At 39.3% G+C, this 14,900-nt stretch overlaps 1 protein-coding gene across 2 annotated transcripts in view; it reads right to left on the reverse strand.

Annotated features, from left to right (window-relative positions):
* The window catches only part of VPS54 (VPS54 subunit of GARP complex), a 47,342-nt gene that overhangs the window by 29,750 nt on the left and 2,692 nt on the right, over positions 1 to 14,900 (reverse strand). The window contains exons 2-7 of one of the 2 annotated variants that reach the window (XM_031060965.1): positions 9,011 to 9,172; positions 8,089 to 8,194; positions 7,953 to 7,997; positions 6,435 to 6,513; positions 3,061 to 3,095; positions 1,623 to 1,680 (exon numbers count right to left, since the gene is read on the reverse strand). In XM_031060965.1, coding sequence (XP_030916825.1) covers positions 1,623 to 1,680; positions 3,061 to 3,095; positions 6,435 to 6,513; positions 7,953 to 7,997; positions 8,089 to 8,194; positions 9,011 to 9,146 — 459 coding nt within the window. In that variant the 5' untranslated portion in view covers positions 9,147 to 9,172. Of the gene's footprint in view, positions 1 to 1,622; positions 1,755 to 3,060; positions 3,096 to 6,434; positions 6,514 to 7,952; positions 8,195 to 9,010; positions 9,173 to 14,900 lie in introns of both variants that reach the window. The other variant, XM_005425786.2, reaches the window with a different exon arrangement.

Below are 14,900 nucleotides of genomic sequence, written 5' to 3' on the forward strand. Positions count from 1 at the left end.
AAATCAGTTGGAGAATGTCTCCTTCTTGAAGTTATTTTCATACTGCTTCCCATGGATACACTAAGGATTTATATAACATACAAACTCACCTTTTTTGTTCACATCTAATTTAATCAGAAGCATCCTCCACCAACCAGCTGTGACACACCTAGCCACAGGGAAAGCCAAGACAGACTCTGACACAGGGATCAGAGAAAGGGCTATTACAAACAATTATTTATGTGATTGTACCAACCAGATGCCCCAGAGGTCCCTTCACTATGCTAAACAAGGTAGAACAAACAGAGCAAACAGCACCTGCCTCAGAAAGAGTCCCAATGTAGGGCAACACATGGGAGGAGGTAAAGAAGAAAACACCGTGAGGAAATTTTTGAAGTAGATCAACAGCAGTCCAAAAGATCTTGCCTAAGACAAGGTTTTCAAAATCCTGTTGGAAAATGGTGCCTGGAGCTAGGGACAATTACAGCAGCAGGGTGCATATTTACATGTGGTAAGTGTAAACCTCGTGCAGTTCAGAGGCTTTAGAAAGTAAAACAACAAATGTGGGCTCATTTCAGTCATATGAAGCAGTGTTTTCACTCCTCTGCATCAGTGGGGGCTCTGGGTCTGCTTCAACACAAGTCCTTTCTGAGTGTCCATGCTGCTTCCTGGCACATTTTGGGAATTTCACAGCATATGCCAGACACTGCTTTTTCATCTTCAGACAGCAACTGCCCCAAAAAACTCCTAAGAAGACTTCCTCCAACTTTAGATGTGGAGAACAACCTAACAAACCTTTGAGGTAGCCTCCAGCAGAGCCTGTCACTTCTTCCTGAGTTGGCAGGAGAAGAGGAAGACTAATTCCCAGAAATTTGGAAACACCTTTCAGACAATCGCATGGTATTTTTTGCTAAGGTACCTTATTTTTTCCTGATGTACCTCACTACTCAGATTTTCTAAAAGCATTTTATGGGCATTTGTACTGTAAAGATGACTCATTATGAGATTTTCTGTATTATGACTACATAACTAGCAAAAAAAGATAAAAACAACCAAGAAGAGACTTCTGTTTCCAATATGAAAGAAACTGCTCTGCTTTCATGTTTTTCTTTGTGAAATGCAAAAACAGATCAGTGCAGACAACAACAAAAGTAAGCAGAATCTCCTAAAACACAAACACCATAGGATTTAGTATTGCTTTTAGCATAAACCACAGAGCCTTGAATCTGAAATTTTCCTGAGAAGTTGGAAAATAACAGTCTGACACAGTGTACAACCTGTGCAATCCAGCTTTCCCTTCTCACAGAACTGCTCTTCCTCCCTAAGAAAACTACTCCACACCTCTGAAGTTCTCCATATACAGCTGTTTCAGTAAGTCACAGCTGTCGTGAAAAGCCAGTTGTTACATAATACACAGATTCTTTTCTTCCACATTTGACAGATTTACTGAGCAGGGAAAAAAAGTTCTCTTCCAGCAGGACGCTTCCTGCATGATTTCCTAACAATCTGCAGCCTGATGTAAAATGAGAGATAGCAAAGCCCACAATGATGTCTCAAGAAACACTACACAGCAGAAGCCATGGAGTTCCTTTGCAGTATCCACCAGCACTGATGGATAACCATAACTTGTGTCAAAGTTGTACCTTTTCTTGAAGTAACTTGGAGGAAGCTGCATCACGATTTCCTTTTCCACCAGCGGTACTAAAATGAGACCATGGTAAAACGGCATTAAATGTTAAGGAATCTTCCAAGGCAAAATCTGGTTTCATAAAAATCTGAAACAGAAAAACAAAAGAAATAAATGTGCCTCACTCACCCCTATATTTTTTGCCCCAGTTAAACACATCTCCTGTCTCATTAAGCAAAAAGAGACCTTATTTGTTGATTTCAAAATCCAGAGTTTCATTTATTTGGGCAAACAAATTCATTCCAGACCTTACAACCAATGTACTTTAAAAGCTTCTGTGATCTGACAAAGTCATATCCCTCTGAAAGTGGAAGTCACAGCTCTGAAATTACATATGGATTCAACCACCTGAGATGATCTAAACACCCTGAGTGTGCAAACACAGAGAGCTTTAAAGTGCAGGTGGGGCCTCTCAAGGATCTGAGCAAAGCTTCTTCACTAACAAGGGCATCCTGCTGCTATCTGCTCCTTCCTGGGGCCACAGCTCCCACCAGGCCGATCATCCAGCTGGCTGTCAGGGTGCAGCAAGTGTTCCCTGGGAGGGAGCAGAGCCTCAAGCTGACATCCTTTAGGCAGGATGTAGCAACTGTGCTGGGCACAGGAAGAGTCAGTAACACACAACATTAACCACACCTCCTGGAGAACTATTCATCTAAAATTCTCTCAGGTAACATCATTTATACTCGACAAAACCTTGAGCTTACAGGCAGGCAGTAGAACTCTCCTCCTTTTATTTATGAAGTGTAATTTTAAAAGGTCCAACGCAGACTGCAGCATCACACCACACTCAAGCATACTTGTTTCCTGGACTTTAAATACTGCAGTGACAGCTACTCAAGTCACAGCCTACACAACTGGCACAGAGATGCTGACCCATGTTAGTACTCTGACTTCTTACTATACCTATAAAAAATTATTCAGATTAAAATGGAATCTGGAGCTGTGTCTTTTGTGTCAACCTGACACAAAAATCCACATCATGTGTGCTCCATGCTTATATGCAAGTGAGCTCTAATCAAGGATCCAAGTAGTTAAACCTAATGCTGAGCTGTACACTGGGCAATATCCAAGCTTTTCTCAAATTCTTCAGTTTTCCCTTCCTCCTAGACTATCTAATTCTGCTCAGCTCTGAGGTCTTAACTTCATTTATTTAAAGATGAAAAAAATAATGGTAGTTGTATTATACTTTAAGAGAAAAACTGAGACCATGGAAACAATAAGAAAAAAAAAGACAAAGCAAATCATCCTTAGTCTTTAAATTCTGAGCACTACAGATCCTCTTGAGAATCAACCCAAGTCATCAGTGAGGACAAAATTTCTACAGAGTACATGCATATATCCAACACTTCATGTGAGAAAGTCTTACAACAGCTCCAAGTGCCCAGAAGCCATACCTTAGGTACTTGTTCCAGATCTGTCCTGGATTTATCTAAAATTAAACAAAACACAGGTAGTCATTCATGAGCAAACAACAGGAAACAATTCCCTTAAACAAGTGAATCCCATGAGGAAGTTTTCAAGACAATGATGCCATGTTCCTCACAGAGGGGGAACAGGCTTACAAACTGAAACGAAACTTTCTGACTGAACATGAGGAGAACCTTGATGACATGAGGACAGTCAAGCACTGGAGCAGGCTGCCCAGAAGGGCTGGGTACTTCAGAGATTTTCTGGATATATATTTGTAGATATTTTCTGGATATTCCTATTTTTCTTGGTAAAGATTTGAATGGCTTGGTCTGACCTCACAGCTGAACTGGCTTTGAGATGGCAGTTGCAGTAAAGTCCTTCTGAAGTCCCTGCCAACCTGAAATATTCTGATTCCTTGAAGTACTCTTTTGTCCTTTGCAGTTCAGGTCTCATGCCCAGAATACTCAAGGGAGCTTGCACTTGGCTGCTTTGGCAGTGTCAGTGATTGTCATACAAAGCAATCCACTTAGCACTTCACATTCATTAGTGCACTGGCAAGGACCAGTAAAAGGTCCTTCTAACATCATCTCAGTTTTAATGCTTCAGACTGAAGCTGCCCATATAATCACTTTTGCACAGCACTTGGAGATTGGATGCACAAAGACTGGCAAGAAGGATGAACAAGGGCTAGGGCCAGAGTCCCAAGCACTGACCAAGCAGCACAGCAGCACTAATTCCCATGGAGTATGCTGACCTGACAATTGCAGAGGGTGAGAGAACTGAGCTGGGAAAAGAGTGAATTCATTATATCCCAGCAAAACTTCAAGAAACGGCAAATTCAGACTTTTGAGGTTCAGCCAAAATCCCCTGTCCCACCCTTACTCATTACTTTAGTGGGCATTAAGAAGATGGGGCACACTGGAGGACAAAAAAGTTGAGGAATTTAAAAGCAACAAGCCCATATTTCTGCTGGACAGTCTGCTCAACCCTGACAAACATGGCCAAGTGCTACCCCAGCATCAGCTCCCATACTGCTCTCTTTGGTTTTTACTTCATTTGTTTCTTACTTTATTTGTATCAAAGTACAAAAGGCAACCTTGGAATCATCCTGCTGTCCTCAGCCTTTGGACAGACCAATTCTTACAGGAGTGAAAGGCTAAGTCTTGTGGGATGGAGTTAGAGGAAGACAGGAAACAGTAACAGCAGAATTTATAGAAAATCACAAGCTTCAGTCTACCAAATGATGTTTCTACTAAGAAGTGTCCAGCTACACAAGCAGCTCCCAGTTACTTTAATGACAGTAACTTTCTCTTTTTAAAAACACTCATACTCTTTTAAGATGGATTAAGGTAAGACTGAAGAAGGCACTTTGATTTTGCAGTATTGATTTATTAAAAAAATATGGATATTGATCTAGTACCGATATCCAACTGTGACGGACAAAGACTCTCTAACAGTTTAGAGTTAGGAAGTGTGCGTTTATTGTGACTCTGGGCAGCGTGTGGGATAGCTCCCAAATACACACCCTGTATTACAGAGGTGATTACAGAGCCCTTTTATCTATACAAGTATTGAATACCCAAAATACAAATGCATATTCATAACTTTGGTACATCCCATTCCCTGCTTCGTATGGTAATTATTTCAAAAGCTATTAAGCATGGGTAGTTTGTTCCTTGAAATGGGTTGGTGGCCCCTTTCATAGGGAGGGGCCCCAAAATGAGGAAGTAAATGAAGTCTTCCTCATTCTGACCTTTCTACCTTTTCAATGCAAATATGACAAATGAACCCTTGGTAGAACGCCCATTCCCGTCTTCAATTGGTTTCAGAACAGAGGAGGCCTACAATTGTCTTATGTTCCTAAAAGCTATTTATCAGTTTCTATATCCTTCATTATAAACACAGCTAACCAAACATTGTGTTGACAAGCAATCTATTATTAGTTAACTACTAACTCTTAACTTCATCAAGGCCTACCCACTTATTTTAATTAACTCCAATAAAGCTTATCTCTAACTAAAATCTTAGCTCCTCTAAAATCTCTAAATTCCTTAAAGTTCATGTCTCAGTATGCAGCACAGACAGACTCATTCTGCAACAGCTATTCCAAAGTAACACCAATACAGAGAAACCCCAGAAGGGCTTCCTTTTGCACAGAAGAGGAGGAAGAAAGTCAGCAGAAACAACTTGATAAGACGGAGTAAACTACTGAATCCTTTTTGCTCTATTACCTGTAGACATTGATATAGATAAGACTCATCAAAGAGACTGATAAATGAACCCTTTTATGCTAATGTTTTTGAGAAAGTAAATTAAAATAAATAAGAAAAACTTTCTCCAAGTTATGAGTGTTTCTTTTATGTAATTTTTTTTAATTTTACCCCTTGCCTTCCTTCCTGTCTAGTTTCCTATTAGCTGAACTACTTCCATGAAGTCCTGAAATTCAACCTTCAAGTGCAGGTTTGAGACCCCCAGCACAAGGCAGACCTAGACATTCTGGAATGAATCATGTCAAGAGCCACAAAGATGATTAAGAAACAAGGAGCAGAGACTGTTTAGACTGGAAAAGCCCAGGGAAGGTCAATGTGCTTAAAGATCTGATGAGGGGGTGCAAAGAACACAAAGTTGAATTTTCTCAGTGGTGCCCAGCGCCAGGACAGGAGGCAGAGGGCAGAAACTGATACATGAAAGATTTCATTCGAACACAAGGAAGTATTTTTGCTGGGAGGGTGGTAAAACACTGAAACAAGTTGCTCAGACAGATTGTATCATTTCCATCTGTGAGATTCACAACCCAACCTGACACTCTCCTCTCACAGGTAGCCCTGGCTGGAGCAGATGGTCTCTAGACTAGATCATCTTGAGATATAATTTCCCACCTCAGCCATGACATGACTCTCATGGCAGAGATACAGGAATGGCACTGCAGTTCTTCACTGAGAAGCCAACAGGTGATACAAATTTGATGCACCAGTTTCAATGGATCTTTAAGTAAAAAGCAATTAAAGAAAACACTGCCAGGGCCACAGTGACCTGTCACATATCCAAACATGCCAAGAAAAAGTTTAAAAGCAGGTATCATTCATATTTTGACCTACAAAATGTCAGCAGTGGTCATGAATACCTCTCAGCCTACCACATCTGAGTTTTCAAGTCCTGTTTCAAAGAAATCAGCAGCTTTATTATTTATTATTGTACATGAAGATCTCAAGCAAGTAACAGAGACAATTAGTACATTATAGAATCAATGATTCTACTCTATCAATGAGTAACATTCATAACACTTGCTACTGATGTTATAACATACTGATACAAAAAGACACCACTTTTCAATGACTAAAGCAGGCTTTCACTGTACCGTGAGTGTGTAATAGTGTCCTGTCAAAGGTATCTTTAGGAGTACAAATATTCTTGCACCTTTCATGAACCTTCTCTCTCTGTAGAAGAGAAAACATATTAAAGAATTATTCGGATGCTTAAAACCTAGATTTCTTTCATTTGAAGCAAAACATTCAGTTTTCACTGAATTATTCACAACTAAATTATGCAAAATAATTCTGGCAAGTTCACAGTATTTTCTTCCTCTTATAAGCTCAGACAAAGTTTGTCCAGGTGAAAGGTACTAAAAACTTCAACCTAGAGTGGATGTGTTGTTTTTTTCCTGTATCTTTACATCTCAAGAGAAAATGAACACAGACATTATCGAAGAGGTGTAATAACTTCTCTACATAATGATATACAATTATAGATCAACTGTAATTACATATACCAACACTTATTTGCTGACTAATCCAGGAATCACACTAACACACAAAGAATCCTTTTTCATTGCTAAATCAAATTGGATGAAAGTAGAAATTACTTGCACATATTACTAATGAGTACCTTGCCGAAACCACATATCTTGTTTCATCATGCTGAGCTTCGAATTTTAAACACCACCAGAGACCATAGTGGTGATAAGTTATGTTTCTAAAGAGCACCAACGTTAACTAGATTTCTGCAAGAAGATACATCACAGCTCAGATCCCAGTTTCAAAACCTTCCTTCATTTAGCAGTCACTGCATGAAGTACTAATTTTAAAGGATGAAATCTTACAACATTTTAAATGCTGAATATGTGAGTTAAAGGTAACAGTTCAGTTGTAGTTCATTTATAAACAATTCCCTTCTACAGTCTTTAACTATAATTACACAAGTAACATTCCCTGCAGCTAATTCTGAACCAATAAAAAAATATAAGGAAGTTACAAACCAAGGAAGCAGAGAACAGCAGGAGACTTCTACACGTTCTTTCAGTTAAAAAAAAATACTACATACTTACTGACACTTGTATTTTTAAGAGATTGTAGAAGTCTCCTACTAGTCCTGGCATCCTCAGGTGTAGCTTACACTTCCCTGCTACAAAAGAAATCACCAAGACAATAGGCCTCTTATAATTTAACAAGTTAATGTATAAATGTTTCAATGTTTAGACTGAAGACTCCTAAGAAATATTGCCAATCCTTGCAGCATGTAGTCATTTGATCCAAAGGTCTGAGACTGCTATGCCGCATTGTAGAGCCCAATCATTACAGGAAAAAAGGATTAACAACCAGAAAGAATAAATATGAACTGCAAGCCCTGGTGCAGAGCTCAGTACTCAGAAACAGAAGTTAAAAATAACATGAAATTGCCTCAGGACAATTCAGAGAGCATTTTCCACATGATGGTTCTGAGATTATAAAACCAGAAATGTCTAATGAAGACCCAAACAACACTGAAAAAACAAATTAATTATCAACTAACTGTACAGTGGGCTACTAGCCAGGATAATCTAATTAGAAGAAGGATCTCTGGTTCCTAGGACTATGTGCACCTAATTGGGGGTTCTTACCGGAGTGATTTCCTGTTGGTATAATGCAAAATGTTCCTTGGTGATCTGTGGGAGGTAGAATGAAGGCGTGACTTCAGTGTCCACAAAGTCCACTCCCCATGTTTTTGTAAAGAAATCAGATTCCCTTTTTGCTAACCTAGGATCATTTAGTGCTGCTGGGAGATTGACTTTGGAATGATAAATAGTCCATCTTTGCTGATCCACAACTAGAGATGGGCTGTCATGTAAGCTATTGGGATTGCCTGCAGCACAAAAGACAAGACAGTTTGTTAGGGTGAGAAACAAAGCTGTAAGCTTTTGCTGAAATGTGGTTCTTAAGCAAACCATATTTTACCAATGACATACTGATGATATTCTCCTGCAACATTACACCTTGCATTTCTTCTATGAGAGTAACCAACTCAAGGTTTGAACACAGAAGTGATGTATTGATACTTATTAAACAGATTTTGTTCAACATTAGTTTCTACTGAAGAGAAAAAGATTCCAACCACAAACATATTTCTAATAATCTGATCTTGATCAGAATGAGAGCTGCAATTCGTTAGCATTATATGTCATCATTCTTAAGATCCCATCCCACCTACTCCTTTGTGTAAACTAAGCCTTAGTGCAACACAACAGCTGGAACCATGACCAAAATCTGGTTTAACAACAGCACCAGAAACTAAGTACTATAGACAGGTCACTTGCTTCTTCCTGCAGAAGGGTGGGGATGTCTCCCAGAAGGAATGCAGTCAGGCTCCAAGCACACTGGACATGTCTGCTACAAGCTCTGTCAGACTGCATCCTCTTCTTAGATGGAGTATGGATCATAGCTGTAATGTGGAATGATGCAAGCAAAGTCCCACCTAAAATGGGGACATCTTAAAACAAGCTGCAAATAGTCTCTCCTATTGCTCCAAAGGGACACTGGGTGGTATAAAAAAGAATCACAGCATGCTTGGAAGACTATGGCTTAGTACACTACATCAGTATACAAGAAATATTGACTGGATAGCTGGCAATGGTTCAGCAAATGGAGCTGCTTTGTCCCTCTGCCTGCACAGCAGCATTACCTGTGGGTTCCTTGGGACACACGTCCGGCAGGGACTGCACAGGGCGAAAGCGTTTCGTGGCGTCCACTTCTTTTTTAAAGAAAGCATCGCTGCTGTTCGACTGAGGCACTGGTGAGGAACTGTGGCTTGATGCCATTGCATAAAATCACCACTTGATAAAAGCTAAATAGGAAACAATAGATATCAAGACTTTAATAAAGCTCTGGGGAGACACTGTATCAAAACAATGACACTCCAGTATTGTTTTTAACTGCAATACTTCAACTGACACATTTCAACAACAGGAGAAAGTTTATTTTAAACACAAAAATAAAAGGCAGAATGTAACTTCATAGTCTGTTCTTCACACACCTGTAGGTTTGGAGGATAGCCTGTTCCTGTGCACAGCAACAATATAATGTTACATTTGAAAAAAAAAAAAAGTAAGTCTTTCAGGCACTTCTTCCTTTCTTGCCTTAACTATTGCAGCCACAGTGCATACATTCACAATAGAATTTCCTCTAAAATATCAGGAAACCTTGTACTTGAATCAGGAAAACTGACAATTCAACTCTTATGGCTGCCTAGTAAAGTAGAGTTTATTCCAGCATAATGTATTTGCACAGAGAAGACAATTAAATCATAGATCAAAAAGATACAGAGTAAGGAAAGTCCCACTAATTTTCAGTTCAATTTTAAGATCCCAGTTTGAAAATAAATAACCTTAAAAATTTTACACCAGGGCTGAACTTAATGAGTTCTTTCCATCTGTAAACAAAACTGCATTTCCATCAAAGTATCAGACAGTAGTACACTACACAACTATTAGAGGTTTGAGAATTTATTAAAACTGCACAGCTCAAGGAGTGCCTGTTCAAAGGGACTCATCTGGATCCTCGCCTTTAAGGAGAAATTAAACACATCTAGCAAGATCTTAGCATTTAACTACTAACCCTTAATGGACACTTAAATAACTCACTACCCTGTGAAGGAGCACAAAAAGATTAAAGGACAATTTTATCTTCAAGTGCTAAAGCAGGCACCAAGGGATGGCTGTATCTCACCCTGTCGGCTTCCAGCAGCATCACATATATTACAAATCTCATTTGGAAAAGAAAAGGAACAGGTTCTACTTTGTTGAAAGTGTCCTACAAAACAATTCTAAAAGAGATGTTTAGCTATAACAGAGCATTCCAATGAAGAGGTCCATAGTAAGGAAAACTTACTAGCAGAGAATGGGAACAGTAAGAAGTAGCCAGACAAAAAACCTTTCCAGACATCTGACAGATCTTCCTTAAATATCATAAAGCATTAATCTCTCTCCCCCAAAAGCCCCACAAAACTCTTTTTCTCTACTACTTTTATTTTTTATGTTCTTCCCTTGACATTTCCAAAGTAACTTCTCAATTAAGCTCTTCTCAAATGTTTGGGGTGGTTTTCTGAAAAATGTAGTATATTATGATAAAACACTTACTTTAGCATTCTTAAAAAACACATCCAGTGCTATGTTGCCATGACCAAGTCTCCTAAAGGCATACAATAAATTTATCTACACTTGGAACTGCTTCAAAGTGCTGTATTTGCAGTTTTTCTCCTGAAAAAGCCTCTGTAATATGAGCCACAGTCTGCTCTACTCAGATGTACGAGCAACTCGAGCAATTTGTAGAAAGCACTGAAATCTTGTAACTCCTGCAAGCCTTTCATTAAGTGTTTCTGCTTTCCCCACAATGAAGTACCATCTCAAAGAATTGTCTAGGATATGAATTGTCTCAACTACATAAATCTGAGTAGAGAAAACGCTATCTGTGTGATGCTAGTCAAAGATTTAAAACAAATTTCAAAGACAAGTTAAGACTGAAGAGTAGCACAACACCTCAGCATTTCAAAAACAAGCTTGGCCTACTCTTGCACAGGTATTTTCATTACTTATCATCATGAAATATTTAATGACAAATCTTAAAATAGAAAGGAAAGAGTACAATAAAATACCAGTGCAAGCAGTAACCTTCATCCTGTTGAGTGGATTTCAACAAGATACAAGGCTTCATAGGCAGAGGCCTTCTTAAGTGGCACGCAATCTGATGCTGTACTAAATTATTCATAGCTGGCAGCTATTCTAGTACCCTCATAAGTCAGGACCTTATGGATAATTAACCCCAATGAACAACCACATTTGTACAGGAAAAAACTCATCTCTGTACTGCCCAACACCAGGCATTCCTCAAAATGTAGTTCTTAAATTGACCAACAAAGTATAACTTCAGAAAGACCAAGAAAACTGGGCAATAGTACCTGAATTAAATCCACATTACAAAGGAATATGTGCCAAGCCCATATAAAGGCAAAAATCCTACCCTACACTCATCTCTGTACACTAACCTTACCAACAATTGAAAAGCTTCAATTTGTTCACCAACAGAACAGCAGCTCCTTGTGCTCCACTACTAAACATTTTACAGACAAATTAATCTATAACTAGCCCCTAAATCAACATTTTAAAATACACAATAATAAACAAATTTGCTGATTTAAACGTACCAAAAAATGAAACTCAGTGTTAACACAGAACAAAACTTCTGCAGAGTATTTTAACTCATTCTATTTTCCATGCAAGTGAAAGGCAGGTAAAAGCAGTTAACTGCACTAACTGTGCAAAATGACAGGCAGGTAAATGCAGTTAACTGCATTAACTGTGCAGAGTCAATTATGAAATGGTGAGTCCCCTGAGTCTTTTACTTAGAAGAACACATGGCTGTAGTAAAAATACGTGACTGTGTAACTTCATGACATCAGTGTTTAAATTATATACAATTAAAATGGGTTAGATCAACTGTGTTCTCTCCAGTAATCACCAAAATTTACTCACATTTTGTCTAGCAATGTGTATTAAACTAATGCAATTAAGGAAACGTTTAGAGGTGAGACACAAAAGTAGTGTTGGAGCCTGGAGTCCAGGATTATGCCTTCAATATATTACATCTGTTTTGAAGTCCAGGATTATGGCTCTACATGCCTTCAATATATTACATCTGTTTTGTACACACTGTATTAATTTCCTTATTTAAAAATATTAAATTACACTGTCACTGTAATGACTTAATACCACTGAAGTTAAACCAAATCAGCCACGGCAACAACGAAAATAGCTTTGATGATCTGAACTGACAGTATTCCTACAGTTTGAGCACACAAAGACTTGCATTTCAACTTACAGCCTCCTCTTTAAAAACATTCTTGTTCAGTAACACGCTCAGCAAGTACAATATGACACAGCTGTACAACACAGCATGGAACAAAACACTGCGGTGACGAGAGCAAGAGCCACAGGCTTGGTCCTGCAGAGTCAGCAAAGAGCAGCTCTGTGAGGCAGCACTGCATTAATCACATGAGGCTATTTCTGAGATGACTGCACTGTGACTCTTGAGTTTCACACCCGAGGTTTCAGCTGTTTGAAGAGAGCACAACAACAATATAGTGTATTACTCAGAAGTGATTGCACAGGGTGGTTGTAACTCTGGAGAACGTGCTTGTTTTTCTAAGTAGCAGGACTTGTACAAAAGTTCTTCAGAAACTGCCTTCCCATATTCTAAGTGTAATTACTCACATGCTTTGTTTTTCCAATATAATTTATAGAATCTGCTCTCCAAATTTTATTTCAGCTTCAAAAATAGTGACACCTAAGAAGAGACACTCGGCACTCAGGGGGAAGAGCCCTCAGGGTTCCAACTGAACATGCAATACTGAGCAAGCTTTCCCTCAAGCATTCCCCATTGTCCACAACAAGCCACACTTGGACACTAGCAGGCACTTTTCAAGGCGTCTGCTCTGCATCCCAAAGGTAAGGCAGGAGAAGTTTCTCTGTGAACACAAATGGCATGCTAAAGTCCCTGCTGCTTGTCACGGCTTTGGCAACAACAGAGTGAAATTAAAATATTTCAAGCACTCTTCTACCCAACATGCTTTGGAATAGAAAACTATCAGAAGCCACCCACAAGTCAAGCTAAAGCAAGATATTGCACCATTTCTAGAAGATATGATAAATACTGAAGATATTTATTAAAGAAAAGCATACCTGAAACATAACTAAAAGGTAAAAATACACAAGGGACTCCTTCCAGGACCTCAACAGCTAATAAATGGCATGCTGTTATTGGCCTAATATATTTACTCTGTCCTCTAAAGTTGAGCTTTCCCTATGTATTATTACACAGCTCTAAATCAGCAGCATTTCACCCTGTAACAGGGAAACCATGGTACAAGCAAACTACACAGCACCTTTGTAAGACAATGTGAGCCAGACTGCACTAGTGCAAGCTTTCACTTTTTTTTTCCAACCAGCTAATTCCTCAGGCTGAAATTTCCATGCTTGTCCCTGGGGCCCTGAGACAGACACCCCTGTTGCAGCAGGGGAGCCAAAGTTAGCTTGAAGCAGAAACATTTAAGCAGTTTCACAGACTGAGGTTAAAGCTCTGGGACTGTTCTGCTAAGCCAAGCTCTTCCTGAACACCTACTTCCACCCTGGGGTTTCAGGGGAGCATGATGATGACTGTCAGGGGAATGATGAGGCCAGAGTCAGAGGAGAGCTGTGACTTGTACCCCTGGCAAGCCACCTGCATTTGGAACACACTCCAACATAAAACCTCTTCACACAACTTAGAGAGGAGGTCATATGTGCCTGGCCTTTCTGAGAGCCTAATAAATATAACTATATTTGTATTCACAAAAAAACCCACATATCTGAGTGCATTCTGCACACCCCAACATTATCCCCAGTCTCATGTTCTCACACTGAGGGTGTACCCTCTCTGCAAAGTTAGCATCACTGATGACCATCCAGGTTAGCCTTGCTGGGATGAAATCAACCCAACAAGGAAGCAATGTATGAGTTATCTGCATTTCCCATCAGCCCTGCTTAACCACACATGCTGTTATGCTCCAGCAGATTCTGTAATTCCTCAGACTGTGCTACTTTCCCACCAAACTGCAGAATGGGGACTATGGAAAAGCAAAAGCACTTGAATAGCCCAAAGAGTAATGCCACCACCCTCCCCTTGAATTGTCTCTTTCATAAGAACATCTCAAAATTCTCTCCTCAAACAGGGTAAGAGGCAAGAAAAAACAGTAGTGACTCCAAAGAAAGAACAGAACAGCTGCATCTGCACTGCAAAGCACCATGGGTAGCCTACAAGGCCAGGATAAAACAACATCTGACTTTCATATTATCACATTTTGTACTGGTTTCTTTTGCCCTTCCCAGATGTAGCCACATGAACAGCAGATTTAAAAAAACATTAAAAAAAGCTTTAGCTGAGTTTCATTTCTTTAAACACAGGAATAAAATCTTCTGAAAAGAATTACCCCAAAAGGTCCCATCACTGAATAATGTCTTGTTATTTAAAATAATCCACAAGTGTAAACATTTAGTCAAAAACTGGAAAGCAGTTTATCTCCTTTCAGACAAACTATCTGGAAAGTAGTATTTCACTTTCATTCAGGTACCAAATAAACAATTGTACTAATCACTTGTGATGTACTCACTGTAGCAGATGTACTTCCTCTCACCTGGAAACCCAACCTCCCAAAGCTGAACACTAATTTGAAATCAGAAGGCAGATTCTGTACTGGAAAAACAGACATACCTACAGCTATTTAAGTCATTATGCACCCAGTTCTTCTACACCAAAGGTGTCAGAATCGTTCAGAAACAATCATCAAAGCAGTAAAAATATGTGTCAGAAAAGGCCTTGTGGTTAGGTGCCCACACTATCACACAAGATGAGAATGAAGTCTCTTTGTACCCTTTTTTCCAGGCATCAGCATTACAGTGTGCATTATCCCCTTGGAAAACAGTGAAATACGAACATCTTACAGAGTTCCAGAGAGGTCCACACAGCTGAACAAAGACCAAAAA

This window comes from Geospiza fortis, unplaced genomic scaffold (genome assembly GCF_000277835.1).
Source record: "Geospiza fortis unplaced genomic scaffold, GeoFor_1.0 scaffold134, whole genome shotgun sequence".
NCBI lineage: Eukaryota > Metazoa > Chordata > Aves > Passeriformes > Thraupidae > Geospiza > Geospiza fortis.